Source organism: Apodemus sylvaticus, chromosome 6 (genome assembly GCF_947179515.1).
Source record: "Apodemus sylvaticus chromosome 6, mApoSyl1.1, whole genome shotgun sequence".
NCBI lineage: Eukaryota > Metazoa > Chordata > Mammalia > Rodentia > Muridae > Apodemus > Apodemus sylvaticus.
Window position 1 is genome coordinate 2,309,355 of NC_067477.1, and position 19,574 is coordinate 2,328,928.

At 45.2% G+C, this 19,574-nt stretch overlaps 1 protein-coding gene across 5 annotated transcripts in view; it reads right to left on the reverse strand.

The window, feature by feature from the left end:
• Window positions 1-19,574, reverse strand: part of Cdca7l (cell division cycle associated 7 like) — a 33,862-nt gene that overhangs the window by 881 nt on the left and 13,407 nt on the right. For 2 of the 5 annotated variants that reach the window (XM_052184827.1, XM_052184830.1), the window contains exons 2-9: window positions 12,012-12,146; window positions 7,039-7,167; window positions 4,887-5,252; window positions 3,457-3,528; window positions 3,183-3,353; window positions 2,466-2,588; window positions 1,551-1,700; window positions 104-240 (exon numbers count right to left, since the gene is read on the reverse strand). In XM_052184827.1, the coding sequence (XP_052040787.1) occupies window positions 104-240; window positions 1,551-1,700; window positions 2,466-2,588; window positions 3,183-3,353; window positions 3,457-3,528; window positions 4,887-5,252; window positions 7,039-7,167; window positions 12,012-12,146 (1,283 nt within the window). Of the gene's footprint in view, window positions 1-103; window positions 241-1,550; window positions 1,701-2,465; window positions 2,589-3,182; window positions 3,354-3,456; window positions 3,529-4,886; window positions 5,253-7,038; window positions 7,171-12,011; window positions 12,147-19,574 lie in introns of all 5 variants that reach the window. The other 3 variants (XM_052184826.1, XM_052184829.1, XM_052184828.1) reach the window with 2 other exon arrangements.

Genomic DNA, 19,574 nt, shown 5'->3' on the forward strand with positions numbered 1-19,574 from the left:
CAGCCCTAGCCTGTCCAGCACCCATGGAGACAGAATGGAAGGGGCTCTGAAGTGAACTGACGTCCACAGGCCCTGCCACACATCCTTCCAATGCTACACTTACCTCTCCAGGTACTCCTTGACATTATCATAACCGTAGAACTTGGCCAGATGAATGAGAATCCCAGTGGCACAGCGGCCATCTCGCCTCCGGCAGTAACTGCAATTGCAGATCCCACGGCAGGGCGGACATATCCACTTCTAGGAGGCGGAGGAGAGATTGTTCCTTTTATCCACAGTCTACACAGGAGAGCTGGGTTCAAGCCTCTGCACTAACTGCATAGCATCCTTCAGTCAGAGTGTATGAGGGACTAGCCAATGCCTCTCCTTTTAGCTTCACAGGGACCCAGCGAAAGTGACCACTCCATGTGAAAGAAAACCAGACATGTCTGTTCTAGACGTGACCAGATATCACTGAGGTGGAACTATTAAAAAATTAAGCTGGGTTCTAAGTTCAGGGCCCGATGCAATTCACAGATCATACATACACACTGGCTATGATTTTAGGAATACAGGTTTGGCACAAGATCTCGGTAGTAATTCCAGCTTTCCTGATATATAACTTTAATATTAAATCACTCAGTCAAAACAGTATGTCTAGAAACTGGGGTTTTGTGTGTGTGTGTGTGTGTATATATATATATATATATACACATACACACATGTATATGTGTATATGTGTATATATGCATGTATATGTATATATGCCTATATGTATGTGTATATATACCTATATGTATATACCAAGTATACATGCATATATATACACACACACATATATACACATTCTGACGGCTGCAGAAGAGATCATATAGGTCCAAGTGACAATGCTCAGGTTCAAGGCAGTGCTTATATACCTTGATAGTTTGGAAATGATATTTCATTTTTCATAGGCATCTGAAGCACAAACAGGTTAAATACACTCCTCAAAAGGGAAAATAGAACTGTGGAGAGGAGCTCAGTCGCTAAGGAAGAGCTGAGTCCAACCAGAATCCACATGCAAATGTCTAGGGATGGTGGTGTGCACTGGGCAGAGAGAGGTAAGAAGATCCTTGGGGTTTATAAGACAGTCTAGTCTGATTCTTGATAATAACAGCTGGAGTTGCCCTCTGCACACAAGTGCACACACATGCAGTGCCACATGCTCTTTTGTGTTATGAAATGCATTGGTGGTAAACAATGGTAGCAGGATGAGACACAGCATGGTCCTAGGGCAGCGGGAAGCACTTAAGTGTAACTTACCTCCTGGACAGGCCAAGACAGATGAAATGAAATTGCTGCTAGAGGAAAGGAACAGTGTCCTACTGAAATAAACCCTGGCTTGGCCATCAGAAACCCCTATGGGACCTCTTCACCCCAAGCTGTCAGTCATCTGGTCCTCCTTCATTGACCCCATTGTCTAAACATATAGGAGGGAAGAGCTAATTTCAAGAGCACTGTAGCCCCCACCCCCCACCCCAGGCTTGTACTCTTCATCCAAACATTCATAACAAACACACACTGCTCCCTACCGGATCCAACAATGCTGTCCGCACATCCTCCCCATAGCGATTCCGCAGGCACGGGCCACAGAACTGTCCCCGCACACCGCCACAGCTCTGGTTCCGACAGACTGTCTTGGTGTCGATGGTCTTCTGCCGGCACTGATGGCACGTGTTACCCTGTGGATAAAGCAAAAGAGGTAGAGGTGAGATTTATGGGGACAGTGCAGGAGCATGGCCTCACCCCAGAATCCAGCAATAATGTTATGAGGGACAAACCATGTAGATAAAACTTTACTTTAAGCACTTCAATTCTAGAGCCAGAGAAGCACCTTGGGGCAGATGAGGCTAAGCAAGGGATACAGAAGCAATCAACAATCAGGAGCAGAAGAGAGACCAGAAAAACACTGAGGAATGGATGGTCAGGTGACCTAAGTGCCAGTGAGCCCCAGGTGTCATGAACTTGGTCTGATCTACTGCTGGAGACCTAGAAACCTTCCATGCAAAATCTTGTTTTAAAAGGTTAGCAATTCAATTGACACTCATTTACTATTTTAAATAGTATTAAAAAAAACCATATAGGATATGCAAAGCCTCTATGCAAGTCATCATTTACAAAAACATAACCACTTCATACTAACCAGAAATGCTACTTTATTATACGGGTATGTTACTCTCCCAGGTACTTTCAATTTTAACATATAAAATATAAACATGTTTTTCCAATCCAGAACCAATCTTCTAGGACACATGCCCCAAGGAGCTCTCTCCCCTGAGCAGGACCACTATGCTAGGTGGCCTGCCTTTCCCCCAGGATCCTTGACCACACAGCTCAGAGCAAGCCTCAGGAGAACAGCACAGGGACAGAAGGTGCAATGTCAGATTTCCAATACCAGCGTGTTGGAGGGTATCAGTGATGCACACTTTCCTGAAGATGCCACTTACAAGCACTTTATCATAGACTTTGTCACGCACAGTTACGGCAATGTTTTCCAAGTCTTCCTCAGTAATGTCTTGCACTGAGCGGAAAGAAGATATCCGGTGACGTCTATACTTCTGGCATTTCCCCTGCAGAAAACAAAACAGGAGAACCTGTCACACATCTACACACTGAAAATTAGAAAGAAAAATCTTAAACATGATTGAAGATTTACTGAGTCTCTTTTGTCTGTGTGGTCATCTACTGGGCTCCAGCCCTAGCCCACACGCCCTTGGGAGTCCTTCTGCATTGACTGAGGAGCTATAAACTTGGAGGAGACAAGGAAGCAAGCAACCACACCCACATATGAGGCAGCTCCCAGTTTCTTCCCTCTTCCCCAACAGCCACTCCTGAAACAGACAAGGAGGAACTCTTACATCTTCCATAGTACACAACCACAAAGCTGACGTGGTTGTTACTGGTAAGTTGGATCAAAACCAGGGCCTCCTGCGTGGTGGGCAAGTCCCTGAACTACCCAAGCTCCTCAGCTCATTCCAGACAATGGACTCTTAAGTTATCTGCAGCTTAGCCCGAGGGTCTTCTCAATGCACGCTCTCACAGGAACATGGTGGAAACTCAAGTTTTCACCTGCTGGAAGCCTGACTTAATACTATACCACAGCCAGCCCCAGCATAATGAAATACTTGCCTTTGAGGCCCATTTGCTTATTAGTCAATAATTACCCCACTGATTGTCTTTCTTCTCCTGAAACTGTAAAGCTCTTCAGTAAGCTTGGTGGCTGAGAAGGGGAAGTTTTCCAGAGCAAACTTTTCTGGAGGTCGTGCGCTTCGGGTTGGGTTCACACGCCGTGTGATCTGTCCCTCTGAGAAGGCCCGTCGTGGTGTTCTCCTCTTCTAAAACCAAGGGCACAGACAGATGTAGCTGGGTTCCCCTTAAACAGAGGGCTACGGGATTCCATAAGTAGGGCCAGTCTGAGAAATCAAGAGTTTCACTTACAGAAGCTGAAGGTGGTGTCCGAACAGGGAAGAAATCTGGCACTGAATTCAATTCTGCCAACAACTGAGCGAGCTAAGGTTAAGAAAGAAAGGGAGATCTGATGTCAGTCAAGGAGACAGGTTTGGGACCAACACCTCTTATATCTCTCTGAACTACCTACTGTGACTTCCATAAATCTCAGTAACTATCAGTAGTCTTATGTAAGAATTCGCCTCCTGAGTAAGAGGAGGACACCATTCATTGTTCATCTGAGTCAAGGCCAAGGCCCTTCCTTATACACGGAGACAACAGAACACAATGAAGATATGTTTGCCGTGGCATGTTTGGGGCCAGGAGCATCAGGTCCCGGCTTTACCACTATCTTAGCAGTGTAACCCGGAACACATTTTACAATCCTAAAGATCAAACATCAGCATGTCCAATCAGCTGGATGACCCTCAGAACTCCCAAATCAACCAAAGTTCTTACTGGGTCTTCAGTAGTGGTGCATGCTGTGGTCCCAGCACCAGGATGCAGAGGCAAGAGGATGACAATCAAGACCAGTCTAGTCTCCCTGCATCTGTACCTCAAAAATTCCTACATACATACATACAGCTGTCACTATTGCCAAAGACCTAACACCAACCAACCAGGCTCTTTACTCTGGATTTTCAGTTTTTAGGTTCATATAAACACGACACCACTAAGAACAAACACAGATAAATACAGAGTGCTAAAATTTCCTTTAGCCAATACACCTGGTCTTAAACAAAATTCACACGTTACTGTGTTCTCTTAATTTACTAGGTGTAGGTCTGTGTATAAAGTATCAGTACATTGTGTTTTTAATTTTTTTTTTAAAAAGGGTGGTATTTAAAAAACCATCAAAGAAGAGGAAAAACTTACGACTGGTAGAATTTCTTTTTAATCTTGCCAGTGTAAAATTAGGAAGAATTACTTTCAAGGACCAGGTTGAGTTACTGGCCACACATAGAAAAACCAAATATGCCTAGCAAAGGTTGCTCTAGGTTGAACTAGATTGAACTAACCACTAGCCAAGGCATAACTGGATTATAACACGGCAGTGGCTGCATCAACTGTAGCCATTTCTCACGCCTTCAGATGCTGTCTCTGAAGGAGTGCCTTTCAGACAGAAGCCACCACCTGCCCACTGCAATTCTCCCTGGGCTTGATGACAGCCCAGCTCCTCTTTCCTGCTGGGGACAGTGTAGCTGGTCAGTCCCTTAGTGCTTCTGCCAACCTAAAACTTGGTCGGCTCAACCATGAGCAGCAGGGATAAATGGTCCTTGAGACTTTCCATCCCCAAACCAGAGCTAATCATGTAACAAATGTGCCCCAGGGCATACTTTCTCTCCAGGGAGCAAAGCTGTGTCTGAGACCCTCGGACCCTTGGGGCAGCTGGCTACGGTCTGGCTGCTGAGAGCGCATACCATAGCCTTGTTCTCTTTGATGTTCATGGCCCTTTTCAGCAGAGCGTCCGAATTTTCCTGGCTCTCAGCCCTGGACTCATCCTCAGCATCTGAAGCAGAGTCTTCCCTTTCCTTGGGCTGTCTGGAGCTCTTCTCTCTTCTAAGATCCGTCTTACTGTCCAGCAAGTGTGAGCTATTTTTATCTGGCGTTTTGGCCAGTTTTTTGGTGGGGAACTGAAAGGCTACCCGAAGGCCAAAACTGCTTCTGCTTCTCCTTCTTCTTGTGGACCTGCCTCTTCTAGGTACAGCCTCTTCTTCGTCATCTTCCTCCTCATCACTCATGATGGGATATGCTTTGTCACTGTCACTCAGCTCTGACTTCAGGAGCTAAGAGACAAGGAGAAAGAAGAATGAAGAGAGTCTGCAACCACCTTCCAAAACTAGACCCAGCGGCTGTGTTAAAAACTGTTCTAGGTGGGAGCACAGGTCAGAATTTGCTCCACCACACGTTTCGTCCTCACCAGATGCAGAGCAACAGAGCCAAGTGATGATACGTGGAAACCTTTCAGCTGTGAGCACACGCAGCAAACCCTGGGATTCTGTTCTAGTGATGGAAAGCTCATTAATACACCTTGTCCTCAATGCATTCTCTAATCAAATCTGTGAGGGGGCCTACCCTAAATTGTGTGTGTGTGTGTCGCACTATATAGAATCTAAGGTAGAGAGGCTTTGGGAGCAATTTTCTTTCCTTCACTACAAACTAAACCTCCTTAACTAGGTGCCACTAAGCTTAAAAACTACTAGTAGTTAAAGAAGTCACCCAGATATGAAACCCATCAAGTTTTAGAAGATCTTAGTGTCCTGCTGGTGACAATCTGAAACCTCTGAGAAAAAACACTGGGTAGAGTGGGGTGTTCTGAGCAGAAGCATCTGCCCAGAGCAGAGTGGGTGAGGCAGCTGACTGCCAGGACTTACACGCCCCAAGTGATGCCTGAGGAAAGGAGAGGGATAGAGGAAGCCATCATCACCACTGTCCTTATGCAGGTTTGTGTCCAAGGTTGTATAAAAGCTGATGACATCAAATAGCATAAACTAACCTCACCTTACCAGCAAAGGGGGTGGTAGTATCTATTTTGAGATAAATATTCTATTTTCCAGCTAGTATTAAACACTTATCCTTTTTAAAAACATATGTTTCACAGTGTTTCTATGAATCAGTTAAAAATTATAAAGAAACACTTAATGCCATGTGATGCTTGGGACAGAAAGGGCACATTAACAAAAATGTGGATAAACTCCTCTTAAAGGTGTAAATGTAGTGACAGGTACAGGAACGCTATTTTTTTGTTTGTACAAACATCACAATCATGTAACAGAAGACTAGGTAAAAGTATACAGGGCTTCTGCATCCTACATCTTTCACTTTATAAGCCTTAAAATTATTCCAATAAAATATTCAAATCAGTCCAGTATGGTGGCTCATGCCTGGTATATCTCAGGCAGATTTCAAAGAAATGCTATGTGTTCAGGGCTAACCTGAGCTATGTATGGTATGAGATCTTGCCTCAAAACACTTTCACCACCATCACCACCACCAAGGTAGTGACTTAAAGTAACCTAGATTGAAATGCTACTGTGTAAAAAACCTGACCTCAATAAATGGGGTAAAAGAAAGAGATCCACAAGGAATCCCTTTTACAGTGCAGGACCCGGGGGAGTCCCCAGGACCCTGGCAGGCCTAAGTCACTGGTACAGTTAGCAAAATCCAAGCCAGAAGGCATGGGCTCGCCACTCTGCTCCAAGTGCCTTTTTTTTTTTTTTTTTTTTTTTTTTTTTTTTTTTTTGCAAAATTAGCTTCTAGCCTAAGAATACCCAACAAGATACAGCCCAAGGAAGACCAAATAGACAAAAGATACAGAAACTGCAATAAAATCGGCCAGATGACGAAGGCAAGATATGCCTCTGACCCGTAGGGGTAAAGGGATACTTTTCTCTAGGACTCTAGGAGACGAATATACCTGTGGATCAAGCAGGACCATCAAATACCACCATCAACAAAAACCATGTATAACGTAACATCTTTTCATATATAACGTAATATCTCTGGGGTAAAAGTACAATTCAAAATCAGGACCACAAACATTATCCCACAGCTCTTTTGTGCTACTGTTACCTCTGGGTTACTGCTTATGTTCAGCTCACTCTCCGTAAATCCTTCAAAATCTTCAGTTTCTGAGTCTGTGTCCTCTTTGAAAATTCTTCTTAGTTCTTCTGTGAAGTATTTGGAATGGAAACATATGTTCTGCTAAATTAAAGACAGATTAGAGTGAGACGTGGTGGCACAGACTTGGAATCCCAATACTCTGGGAGGAAGGGAAATAAAGGTGGAGGCAGGATTCCAACCCAAGACTAGACAGAGTGAGACCTTGTCTCAAAAATCAACTACCACAGCAAGGCAGTGGTGCATGCCATTAACACAAGCACTGGGGAGGCAGATCTGTGAGTTTGAGGCCAGTCTAGTCTACAGAGGTAGTTCTGGGACAGCCAGGGTTATACAAAGAAACCCTATCTCAAAAAGAAAGAAAAGAAAGAAAATCAATTACCAGGAAGAGAAAGGAAAAAGAACAGCAGTTATGGGGGCAGTGAGGAGAGATGAAACTCATGGCTAACAGGAAAGACTTTCTATTGAATGAGAATGGTCTATAGATGGGCAGGGGAGACAGCTACACAACACTGTGCAATATCCTTAATGCCACTCAAAATGGCTACAGTGGTATGTTCCACATTATGTGTCTTTTACAACCACACTAAAACACAGAGCATGTATTTTCCTTCCTTCTTTCCCTCCCAACCTCCTCTCCCTCCCTCCCTTCTCTTCCTTCCTTCTTTCCTCACTCTCTCCCTTTGTTCCTTCCTTCCTTTTGTACCTCTGGCTGTCTTAGAATGCACTCTATAGACTTGTCTGACCTCAAACTAAGAGATCTACCTGCCTTTGTCTCCAAAGTGCTTATATTAAAGGCATGTGCCACCAGGCTCAGCTCATAGCAGATATTTTCTAAACCTTACACAAATGAAGACCTACAAACAAGAAATTTTCAATCAATACAGTGTCTCAGTCACTTCTGTTAAGGCTGGGGGGTGTTGACTGAATTAGGAGTTTTCTGCCCCAGGTAGCTTTCACACAAACCAGCAAACTTGTGGAAAATGGACACCTGCATGCTACATTATTTCCTATAGCCATATGGAGCAGTCAGTCTCCTGTGGGTGAGCGTGTATCTCCTTCAAATACTGTGGGTTTCTCTACAGGGAGTGCCAAGGCCCTCACCCATAGCTACAGACTGAACTTGTTCCATTTCCAATGACACCAATGTGAGAAATTTATGGAACTCTGTACCCTCCTCACCCTGGGGCTCCCCTCTTGCCAGACTGAGGGGTGAGCAAAGACATTTTCCAATAATGACTTTTACTTTCTTTGGAAATACTACAAAGAAGGAGGGAAACCTAGCTCTCCTAAGAGTGTGTGTGAAAGAAACAAGGAGACGGAATGGTAAGCTCAAAGGGAGACTCCCTTGCAGCTATCTGTATGGCAAGCTCAAAGGTAGACTCCCTTGCAGCTATCTGCAAGGTTAAAACACTGCACCAGGACTCTGATCCCTGTCCCCAAAGCCATAAAGCAGTGACCTCTCATAGCACCATATCTGGTTGAAACCCTTTATTTCATTGCTGCTTATTTCTGGCTTTAATTATATACTTCTTCAGACTACGATATCTTTGAGGGAAAAAACAAATATAATGGAAATATGTAACAGTGGGATGCTTAGAGGGCAATGGAGAAAGAGATGCCTACAGCTAGCACTCTAAGCTTAAGAATGTCTCCTATGAATTATTATGGGTAATTGGAATGAGTCTGCTCAGAGCTAAATTGCTTCCTTCCTTTGTTGTTAGCTGTGGTGCAGCTGCAAAAAAAGAAAAAAAGAAAGAAAGAAAGAAAAAAAGACAAAAGGGGAGTTTATTTAAAGAGAAACTCAAATTGTGTTTAAGGGAGGGAGCCCAGAGTCAGCTACACACACTGCGTGAGTTGATGTCATTTCTCTCAGCTGGACAAAATGAATCACAAGTGTGTGAGTCAGATGAGCCTCAGACCATGGTTTAAAGTTATTACGAGAACAAGTATGAAGAGATGGCTCAGTGGGTAAGAGCATTTGCTGTTTTTGCAGAGGATACAGATTCTGTTCCCTGTACCCACATGGCAGTTTAGAACCATCTCTAACTCCAGTTTCAGGGGTTAAATACTTCCTAGAAGCAGTACACATATACAAGAGCAGACAAACATACACATAAAATACACCTAAACATGTGTAATGCAGCTGCCTGCTAAGGAAACCTGTTCAGTACTGGAAACATCTGGCTAGCCCCTGGGGGCTTTTCTGGGGCAATGGCCTCAATGCTTAAGTTCAGTAAATATCCAAAGATCCTATACAGAGCCTGAAAGAGAATGAGTCCAGCCTTAAATCACCAAGTTCCAACCTTCCAACATCCCTGGCAATTTCTATCCTAGGAAATGGTGATCAGTCCCGATGGAATTAAAACAACTTCACTACGAGCTTATTCTCAAGGGTGTAAGAAGTGTTTTCCATGTGGTTCTATAAAGCTAGTCTCCACTGCATGGCCTCACTGCATGCTTGGATAAAGGTTCACACAGCTCTTTGTTTCCTAAAAGCTACTCATTTTGCTACCAAGGCATACCAAGTAACTACTAGGACAAACACTGTAAGCAGTAGGAAATATCAGAGGCGATGAAGTGTTTTATTCTGAAGGTCATGTGACATGAGAGAGGACTGGAGAGCCAAGGCCTGTGAATCAGTGAGATGGGCATGTTCTACTGTACCAGCAAACATCCGTGGGTGCCCAGCCAGTATGGTGGTGCAGAGGGCTGCTTGCTTGAAACAAGAATGCAAAGGCCAGGTTCCAGGAAGGTAGAACGCACCCTGCAGGTATGAGTTCCTTCTTCCAGGAGATGCAACCCAAGGTCAACATGTACTTATATTGAGGCAGACACATATATTCCATCACACAGAGGGAAAAAAGGAATACATTCAGTAGGGAGGGCCAAGGAGGATTGGCTATGCTGAGGGAGAGCCAACATCTGTGCTGTCACTGCATCAGTAAAGAGAAAGTGCCACAGGAGGAAAAGGCTGGAAAATGGTGGCCCGGATATGCAACAGTCAACTTCACTCAGCACGTCCCAATGTGGGACTCTAGCTAAGTCTTTCAACTCCTGGGCTTCAGTTTCATTTGTACTCTACCAGCCCCTGTAGTCAGCAGAGTTAAATCAGTATCTGTATGAAATGGAAGTAGCACACTCTTGTGACCAACAAACGTCTGCTGGGAGTGTAGTCAGCCCTGGAGCCTGGCAAGGCTGTACTGTGAAGCAGTTGTCATAGCAGCAAAACAGTTGATATCTCACGGTACCCACACGCTCTGTACATCTCAGTGTCCCTTGGTGTGATGGCTCCACTCTTCCCCTCTACCCATGCACAGGGAGACTGGAGGCTTCTGAATAGCATCAGAGCCTAACCCGAGCTTGGTCCTACTGATCCCAGCAAGAGAGGGTTGAGTGCTAGGGCAGCTTCAGACGGCAGAGAGATGAAGGGAGGCATGAAAGGACACGGGAGTTCCACCAACTCCGGGGAAATAGTTATGGTGACGGGAAAGGAGAAGACAGAAATGCAGTAGTTGGAAAGATGGAGACCTAAGCAGCAAGCAGGAGGGGGATGGTGGTGAGTTCAGCTTCCTGGGAGACAGGTGGGAGATGCCAGGCTGCATGGCAATACCATCTGACTATTTCAGAGGAAACAATGGTCACTGACAGCCTTCACTTCTGGAAAGCAACCACACCTACGACAGACATCCAAGGAAAACTAGCCAAAAGGTACAAGACCATGCCAGATAACATCAGTTTAGTGGCTGCAAGACAGCTAGCCTCCGTGTGATCTGTGACTCCTTGAGCTCTGGAAAAAAAGAGCAAGACCAAGCAGAATCACAAAGCGTGCATGAAAAGACAAAAGACCTCATGTAAACAGAGAAAGGGACACCCATGGAAGATAAAGAAAGTCAGGGAGACAGTGGCACAACCTTTAATCCCAGCACTCAGGAGGTAGAAACAGATTTCTGAGTTCAAGACCAGCCTCGTCTACAGAGAGTTCCCAGCCACCCAGTACTACACAGTGAGGCCTTGCCTCAAAATAAGGGGAGAAGAGGCAAAGGCTGCAAAGGCCAACATTGGCATTGCCAAAAAACATAAAGAATGCAGACTCAATCTGCTATTGTGGTATAAATCCTTACAGAAATAATTAATAAATGTAAAACTTAAAAAAAATATGGAACCAGTTGCAATTGATTTGACTTGAACTGACAAAGAGTAGAAAGCTCTGGAGAGAAACATCTTGTCAGAATTCTCCATCTAGGGATATAAAAAAAGAGAAGGCGAAAGAGGTCTAGGAGGATACTGTGCAATGGCGTCAGAGGATGAGAGAAGCCCTGAATCCCTGGAAGTACTGATCCTACCAGACCCAGACCAACCATATACAGGTCCCCAGTAACAGGGCAGAGCTAGCTGACTCCTTCCCTGGACTGGCCTACCTGCAGCAAGGTGGTTTTAATTTACAGCCTGTTAGTCGGAGACAATAAAGAACTCAGAGGAAGAATCAGGGAGGCTAATCATCTGACTGGGCACCGTGTGTTAGGTATATTCTCTGGGTATCTAACTCTCAGAGAACTGTAACTCATGTTGCTCCATCCAAGGTCATTAAATAATATTCTCCCAGGTTGTGTCTCACACCTGTCTCACAGTCAGACACTGGCTTTGACCTGTGTGTGACATGAGGCAATCCTAGTCTACTCCCTTTCTGCTATCATTTAACTTAACCCCTTCATGTATGGCGATGTCCACAGCCAGGATTAAAGTAACAAGCATGCACAGATACCTCTCACCTGTTTCTGGAAACATGAAGGTAAAATTCTGAAACCCAGCACCCAACACCATATCATGAACTCAGGACTGCATTGAGATGAGAGAGCACCTGGAACACACCCTGCTGCAGGCTTCCAGAGGGCCACACCTGCCTTGAAAAGAAAGACCTGTACCTGTTTCTCCAACTCCAGCGAGTCCAAACTACCACAGCTCTCTGACAGGTTTTCCATGGGAACATCATCCTGGAAACCCACAAACTCTTCATCGTCACTGGGTGCATTGAAGATGTCAGCTACTTCTTTGGGGATCTGTTTTGGATTCAGAAGAAAAGGTTGAAATGGAGGCTACTGGGGTCACTCAGCATGAAACTAGCATTGCAACATTAACCCTGAGCAACAATGTTTGTTGAGATGCCATGGGGGGCAGGGCAGGCATAAGCACATTAGTTCAAGTTCTAGGTTTATATACCTAGATAATGTGTAACCATCCTAGACAGAAGCTACTTTTGAGCTCTTGGCCTATAAGTGTCAGTGTCTGAGAAGGAAATGAACTCTTCCCCTCCTCCCCAGACAGTAACTCACCAAGTAAGATTCCAGCCAGTAAGCTCTTAACTCAGTTGTCACCTACTGTTACTTTTGGCTATCCTATGTGGGTTCAGAGATGAATGTTCATTCGCACAACCAAATGAGTGGCTTTTCCTTTTCTATTCTTGAAGTCAGTTAAAGCAGTGTGAAATTAAGTCCAATAGAACTTACATGCCATTAGTGACAGTCACCCTAATACCCATGTCTGTCCAAACTAACAAATATGCATCTGTGGGGACAGATGTAAGCTGTTTTCTCCCATCTATTTATTTAAACTCAAAACAAACCAGCACCTGTAGACTCATGATCTGAAATCACTATTTGTCTGCACATCTGTCTTAGAGTTTGTACTCCTGAACAAAACACCATGATCAAGAAGCAAGCAAGTTGGGGAGGAAAGGGTTCATTCAGCTTACACTTCCACATCACTGTTCATCACCAAAGGAAGTCAGGACAGGAACTCACACAGGACAGGAACTTGGAGGCAGGAGCTGATGCAGAAGCCATGGAGGAATGCTGCTTATTTGATTGCTTCCCCTGGCTTGCTAAGCCTGCTTTCTTATAGAACCCAAGACTACCAGCCCAGAGATGGTACCACCTACAATGGGCCCTCCCCCCTGGATCACTACCTGAGAAAATGCCCCACAGCTGGATCTAATGGAGCAATTTCCTCAAGGGAAATTCCTTTCTCTGTGATAACTCCGGCTTGTGTCAAGCTGACACACAAAACCAACCAGTAAAACATCTGTTCCGCTTTTTGAGAAAAATCAGGTTAAATTTTGGTGCAGTTTGACTGCCTTCGGAAAGGAGTCCTTTAGAATAGCTAACTTAAATCTGTGTACCCACAGCGCTTAAGGAGAGGAACAAGGAAGTCAAGACAACCATTATCATCGTAAGAGAAGTAAGCCAGAATCAGAAAGATAAACACCTTATCTTCTTTCATTTGTGGTCCCTCGATGTTTTATAAATTAAAACCATATATACATACATGACATGAAGAGACAAGTCAGACTGTCAGACACAAGAAATAGGAGCAGAGCAGTTTAAGTTCCTCAGGACACTGCTCGTTAAGCAGTGTTTACTACCCCTGTCTTTGTAGACACCTTTTACAACTCAGCCATCAGAACTCACACCTGCTGTAGCACCAAGAGAAGCAGTGTGTCAACTTCAGCATCCCCTCCTTTTGACCTCTTGACTCCCGGGGGAGCACAACACATAATGGATTTCTGATAGAGCTGCTGATTCCTCGATATCCGCCCCAATGTTCTGTGTTCCCAAATGAGAGACACCCATACAGAACCTTCTATTTTAATATGCCTTAAACAGCTCAATGGATCAACAGCTTAAACACTCCCAAACCTCCACATAACTAACACCCCCCATACTCCTGAGTTATTACTTACTAAAATCTACATTTGATCTTTGCTGCCCTAGACCTAATGTGGGAGGCCTGCTTCCCCCCCCCCCCCACCTCTTATATGATTACTGTTCTCCTTTCTGCAGCTCTCTGGACCTTAATCCTTTCCCAGCATGGCAATTCTGAATCCTTCTTCCTCCCTCAGTCCCCTTGCCCAGGAATCCTAAAGACCCTGCTCAGCCACTGGCTGCCAGCAACTTTATTTAGCAATCAGAACCAACTGAGGGCAGAGACCCTCAACATCCTACATATGTATTCTTGGGCAATTTTGGGAACACAATTAACATACTGCAAGCATTAGACTAAACCACAACAGATTTCAATGCATGCGCATGGAGTAGAGAAACTTTAAGGCAGGCTGACAACTGTTGGAACCACGAATAGGCAGAGATACTATGACTGATATATCCCTCCCTCCCCCTGCAGCCCTTGCTTCTACATCTGCTCTAGATGTGCCACTGAGGGGCGTCATTGCTGACTAGGAGTAAAGGAAGAATGCGCTAACACCACGCCACACAATGTACAGTGGGCTTGCTCTTACTGCCGAACTCTAAACAGAATTTAAAGAAGTTCCACGGATTCAGGACTTCTGGATAAGGTCAAATGTAGTTCCTGAGTCTTTGGGTTTGACATTGCTCAGACAACTCAGAGTCCGCAGAACACAAAGAGACTGACACATCATGTTTATTGCTACTGTCCTTAACAGGAATCAGCCCAGAAGCCCAAGAGTTGAGCAGATATGCAACATTCAGTACAGATACACAAAGGAATATTGTTGAGCTATAACACAGGAGAAGACTATCACATCTGTGGGGAAATGAATAGAACTGAAGATAGTTATAGGAAGCAAAATCAGCCAAGGTGGGAATGACAAATACATGCATTCAGTCTTGTGGAATCTACGTGTAAGTTCATATGTAGATAGATACATGGTACATGAAGGTAACAGACAGACTATAAGCAGAAAAGGAGATCTAAAGGGGCAGGAAATACACGCCCTGAAAGTGAGAGCTATCTGGGAGGGGGAGGAGCCCAGCCAACAGAAGTGAGAGGTGAGGAGGTGAATGAGGAATGAGGAGGTGAGTGTGGGGATGAGGATGGAGAGGAGGTGAGTGTGGAGATGAGGATGGAGAGGAGGTGAGTGTGGGGAAGAGGATGGAGAGGAGGTGAGTGTGGGGATGAGGATGGAGAGGAGGTGAGTGTGGAGATGAGGATGGAAAAGAGGTGAGTGTGGAGATGAGGATGGAGAGGAGGTGAGTGTGGGGATGAGGATGGTGAGGAGGTGAGTGTGGGGATGAGGATGGAGGAGAGGGGAGTGTAGAGATGAGGATGGTGAGGAGGTGAGTATGGGGATGAAGATGGAGAGGAAGAGAGTATGGAGATGGAGGATAGTGAGGTGAGTGTGGGGATGAGGATGGTGAGGAGGTGAGTGTGGGGATGAGGATGGTGAGGAGGTGAGTGTGGGGATGAGGATGGAGAGGAGGTGAGTGTGGGAATGAGGATGGTGGGGAGGTGAGTATGGGGATAAGGGATGGAGAGGTGAGTATGGGATGAAGAATAGTAGAGTCTATAGTAGAATGTATGTATGAATATATGAATTAAATGTCACAGTGAAACCCATTCTTTGATGATAACAAACCATTTAAAATTTCTCTTTACTTTGGTCAAAGCAGCACATTCAGTTGTCGAGTCATGCAGTTAGTTATCTTCTTCAATGTGTGGGCACCACTGAACCAAACAGGCTATCCTAAATAATAATGCAGAATATTACTAGGCCTTAGAAAGGAAGGAAGGAAGCTCTGGCTCATAGTCACATGCTAAGTTACATAAGCTGGCTGCAAAACACAAAGAAATCAAACACTAGGGTGGCTGCATTTCACGGATGCTGTCAGTAGAGAGTCGCAGAATGTTTAGCTTTAGTCACACAGGAAGAGTTCTGGAGACTGATCACACCATGGAAACCTGACACCACTCATCTACCTGCACACTGGTAAAGTCTGTTAGGTCTTTTTTTCCAGCATCCTAAAAAGTCAACAGCAAAAGACAAATCTGAAAACAGAGGAGGAGAGCTGTCCCTTACTTAAGAGTGCAAGCGCTTTCCAGCCAGCAAGTTTCGCCTTGGCCCAGTCTAGAGCTACCAGCACTTGCTTGCAGGAGAATCCCACCTCCTCCTTTAAGGTCAGTTCAGATCCACACACATAAGCCAGGCAGGGTTTGGCTTGAGGGGCCGTACAGCCACCCTCAAGCCCCAGGTCCCAGATTCCAACCCACAGCAGTCACCTGAGAGGCTTGGGTGGGGCCCAGGATGGCTGCATCTTACCTGAGTACTAATAAAATCCTGAGGTGCTCACCAGATGTATCTTCCCAGCATCCCTTCAACAGAGGAATGCTTTAGAGCAGCCATTACCCTCACACTAAGACCATGGAACAACAGAGATGTGTACATTACGACTCCTAAAGGTAATGTTACGTTGGGGTCACCACAGCATGAGGAACTGAACTGAAGGGCTGCAGGTTAGGAAGGATGAGAACCACTGCTCTAGAGGGTTCCACACCATCCTGGCTTCTGCCAAACCACGCTTTAATTGACATTCCATTCACAAGAAGAATCTAATAAGCTGTAAAACATGCCTCAAAGTGCCAGCTGGCTTCCAGTCAGGTATTTATTCCCAAAAATAAATCAAAGCATCATTCAACTTTTATATCATACAATTCTGTGTAACTTTAATTAAGGTTTAGTTTTTCTACATCTCCTATACTTAGACTTACCCTTCCTATATTAAAACATACCACCTAGCCATAGGTCATCATCTATTACTTTGTTTTTAATATGGTACTGCGGTTCTGGTTGGAAGTCTCACTGTAGCCCAGGCTAGCCTTGAACTTCAGCTCCTCCTGTCCCTGCCTCTCCAGCGCTAGGATTACAAGCACGCACCCACCAGTTCTATGTGGTGTCGAGGAGTAAACCCAGATTTCTGTGTATGTCAGGGAGGCACCCTACAGACTGAGTAGCATCTCTGGTTCAACCTTATTAAAGGAAAATAGCAGATTCTCCTTTAAAGCCATTTAATTAAGGGCTGATGCTGACACCGCCTCAGGAAATGCTCCCCACACTCCTTGATCTCCAGTGTGCATTTCACCTAGAAACAGGCTCCACCTTATCCTCCTCATTAAGTCAAAGCAACTGGCTGGCAGGGTGGCTGGCAGGGACTACACTCTGTAAGGTGTAGAGCCTTGCATGTAGAAGAGACCCTGCATAGAAAAGACACTGCTTCAGCTTTTCCTAAAGCTACTGCCAAGGCCAAGGGTCATGGCACTTTCTGCCCTTTTGGGGGGATAGAGAGTGGGGGGACATGAAACAGGGTCTTAACATGTAGCTCTGCTTAACATGTTACTCAGTATGTAGACCAGGCTTAAATTCCCAGCGATGCCCCTGCCCCTGCCCCTGCCCCTGCCCTACATGCTGGGGTAGAGGTGTATGTCATGATACCCAGAGCAAACAGCAATTCCTTTAAACCTCTTTGTTTTTAAGATTCATTTATTTATATATGAGTGCACTGTTGCTGTCTTCAGACAGTGCCAGAAGAGGGCACCAGATCTCACATTACAGATGATTGTGAGCCACCATGTGGTTGCTGGGAATTGAACTCAGGACTTCTGGAAGAGCAGTCAATGCTCTTAACCACTGAGCCATCTCTCCAGCCCCCTCCTTTAAATCTTATATAAATAAATTAGTTGGTCTGTAAGAAGCACGTCCCACACCGTTTCCAAGAACGGGCTCAGATAGGAGCCACAGAGCTCAGTATAAGCCTAGGCTGTGGAGGCAACGTTCAGCGGCAAGCACCTGAGAGTTCCAGGAGCTGTCAGGCTGGGAGCGGCCGTGGCAACAAACACCCTGTCCCTGAAGATACAAGAGAAAGTAGGATAAAGCGAAGTTCCTAAATTTCTAAAACTTTTAACAGCAAACAGGTTGGGTAAAATTACTAAGACGGAATTGGAAACCCAATGAAGATTTTATGTATTTATTTTGTGTGTGTTGCATGAGCACATATGTGTACATGTTCATGTGTGTGCACATGTGTGTGCACATGGAGGCCAGTGAGTAACCCCGGGTGTCTCCTTCAATCACTTACCTGGAACAAGAGTATGTCACTGAAACTGGCGCTCACCTGTCCAGCCAGCTCCAGGGATCCATCAGCCTCTGCCTCCCCAGCGCTAGGACCCAGGTGTGCACCAGCATGCGTGGCGTATGTTGGTAATCAGAGTTGGTCCACTCTGCCCGTGTGAGTTATCCCTCAGCTCAGGCTTTACCCATCCCCGAAGTACAGCATAACCTGTGCTCTTCAGAGAGGGGTTATGCAGGTGTGATGTACACCTGTAACCCAGCACTCAGCCAGCTGAGACAGGAAGATCTCAAGGGTTCAAGACCAGCTGAAGCTACAGAGCAAACTCCAGGCCAATCCAGATTACCCAGTTGACTTTGCCTCACGAAAATGAAGGGGGCAAAGCAGTTAAGAAAATAAAATGAAGAATCGTGCACTGGGGGAAGCGCGTGCAGGTCACACACCCGATGGGGACCTAAATCTGGAGTAAATAAAGAACCCTCAAAACTCAAAGATCACAGCCCAAATAAAACACAGGCGAAGGGTCTGAGCAGAAAGTTCGCAAAAGGCACAGAGAGCAGCAAGCACATGTGGGGGTGCAAATGTCACTCAGGAAGGACATGGGAACCAAAAGCACAATGAGATACTCTACACAGAGGACACCATTCCATACTTCACCAGGAAGGTTTCCAACCTATGACAAACCAAGGGCCAGGAGAACACAGAGTAAGCGGCACGCAGGCGCTGAGGATGGTCTGCAGAAATCATGGTTTAGCTTTAACAACAGTGAAATATTCATTTTCCATCCACTCAACCATCCTACACGTGGGGGAAAAATGTATGCTCACACAGCACTTGTTTATATCTCAAAACCAAGACAAACCTATGAGGCATAAACCTGAGGTGGTGTTTATCCAGACAAACATCAGGACTCAGCAATAAGAAAGGTAAATCTGACATGCGACCCAGACAAATTCCAAATATTCTGTGCCAGGGGCTGCACCCCGCATGATTTCAAAAGGAAACAAAACAGACAGCGCGTGTCAATAATGGCCTAGGACAGACATGAGGGCTTTAAATGAGCACCAGGGAATTTCGGAGGAGGGATAAAACTCACTGAGGTGGTAATTATACATCTCGAGGCGTATGTTACAACCCATACAACTACGCACTAAAACGCTGAATTGTCTTGGGTTAAACCTCAATAAGAAAAAGTATAGAATACAGAAGAACAACACAAGTCACTCAGAGGAGGATCCTAGTGCATAAATTTGCAATGTGCTGGGTCAGGAGGCACCACGAAGCAACAGGGATCCCGACAACGTAGTGCGCGTCCGCTTTCAGAGTGGCTGTGAGCTTTTACTGACACAGCTGCCTTCTTTTGGTAATTTTCTAGTTCTGTAAGTTACTGTAACAAACTCATTTACTCACTAATTGATCTCTGGTGGCATCCATTTTAATGTATCACTGACTCTCTATCGAGGTAACTAGGTGTTTGCTGACATCTCGGTCTGACAGATAGTAACAGTCCACAGTCTGGGTTAATGAAAGACATGAAAACACAAACACAAGAAGCACGATGTACTCCACACAGAATCCATCTGTTCTCAAGTCATTTCCTCCCACAGGCCG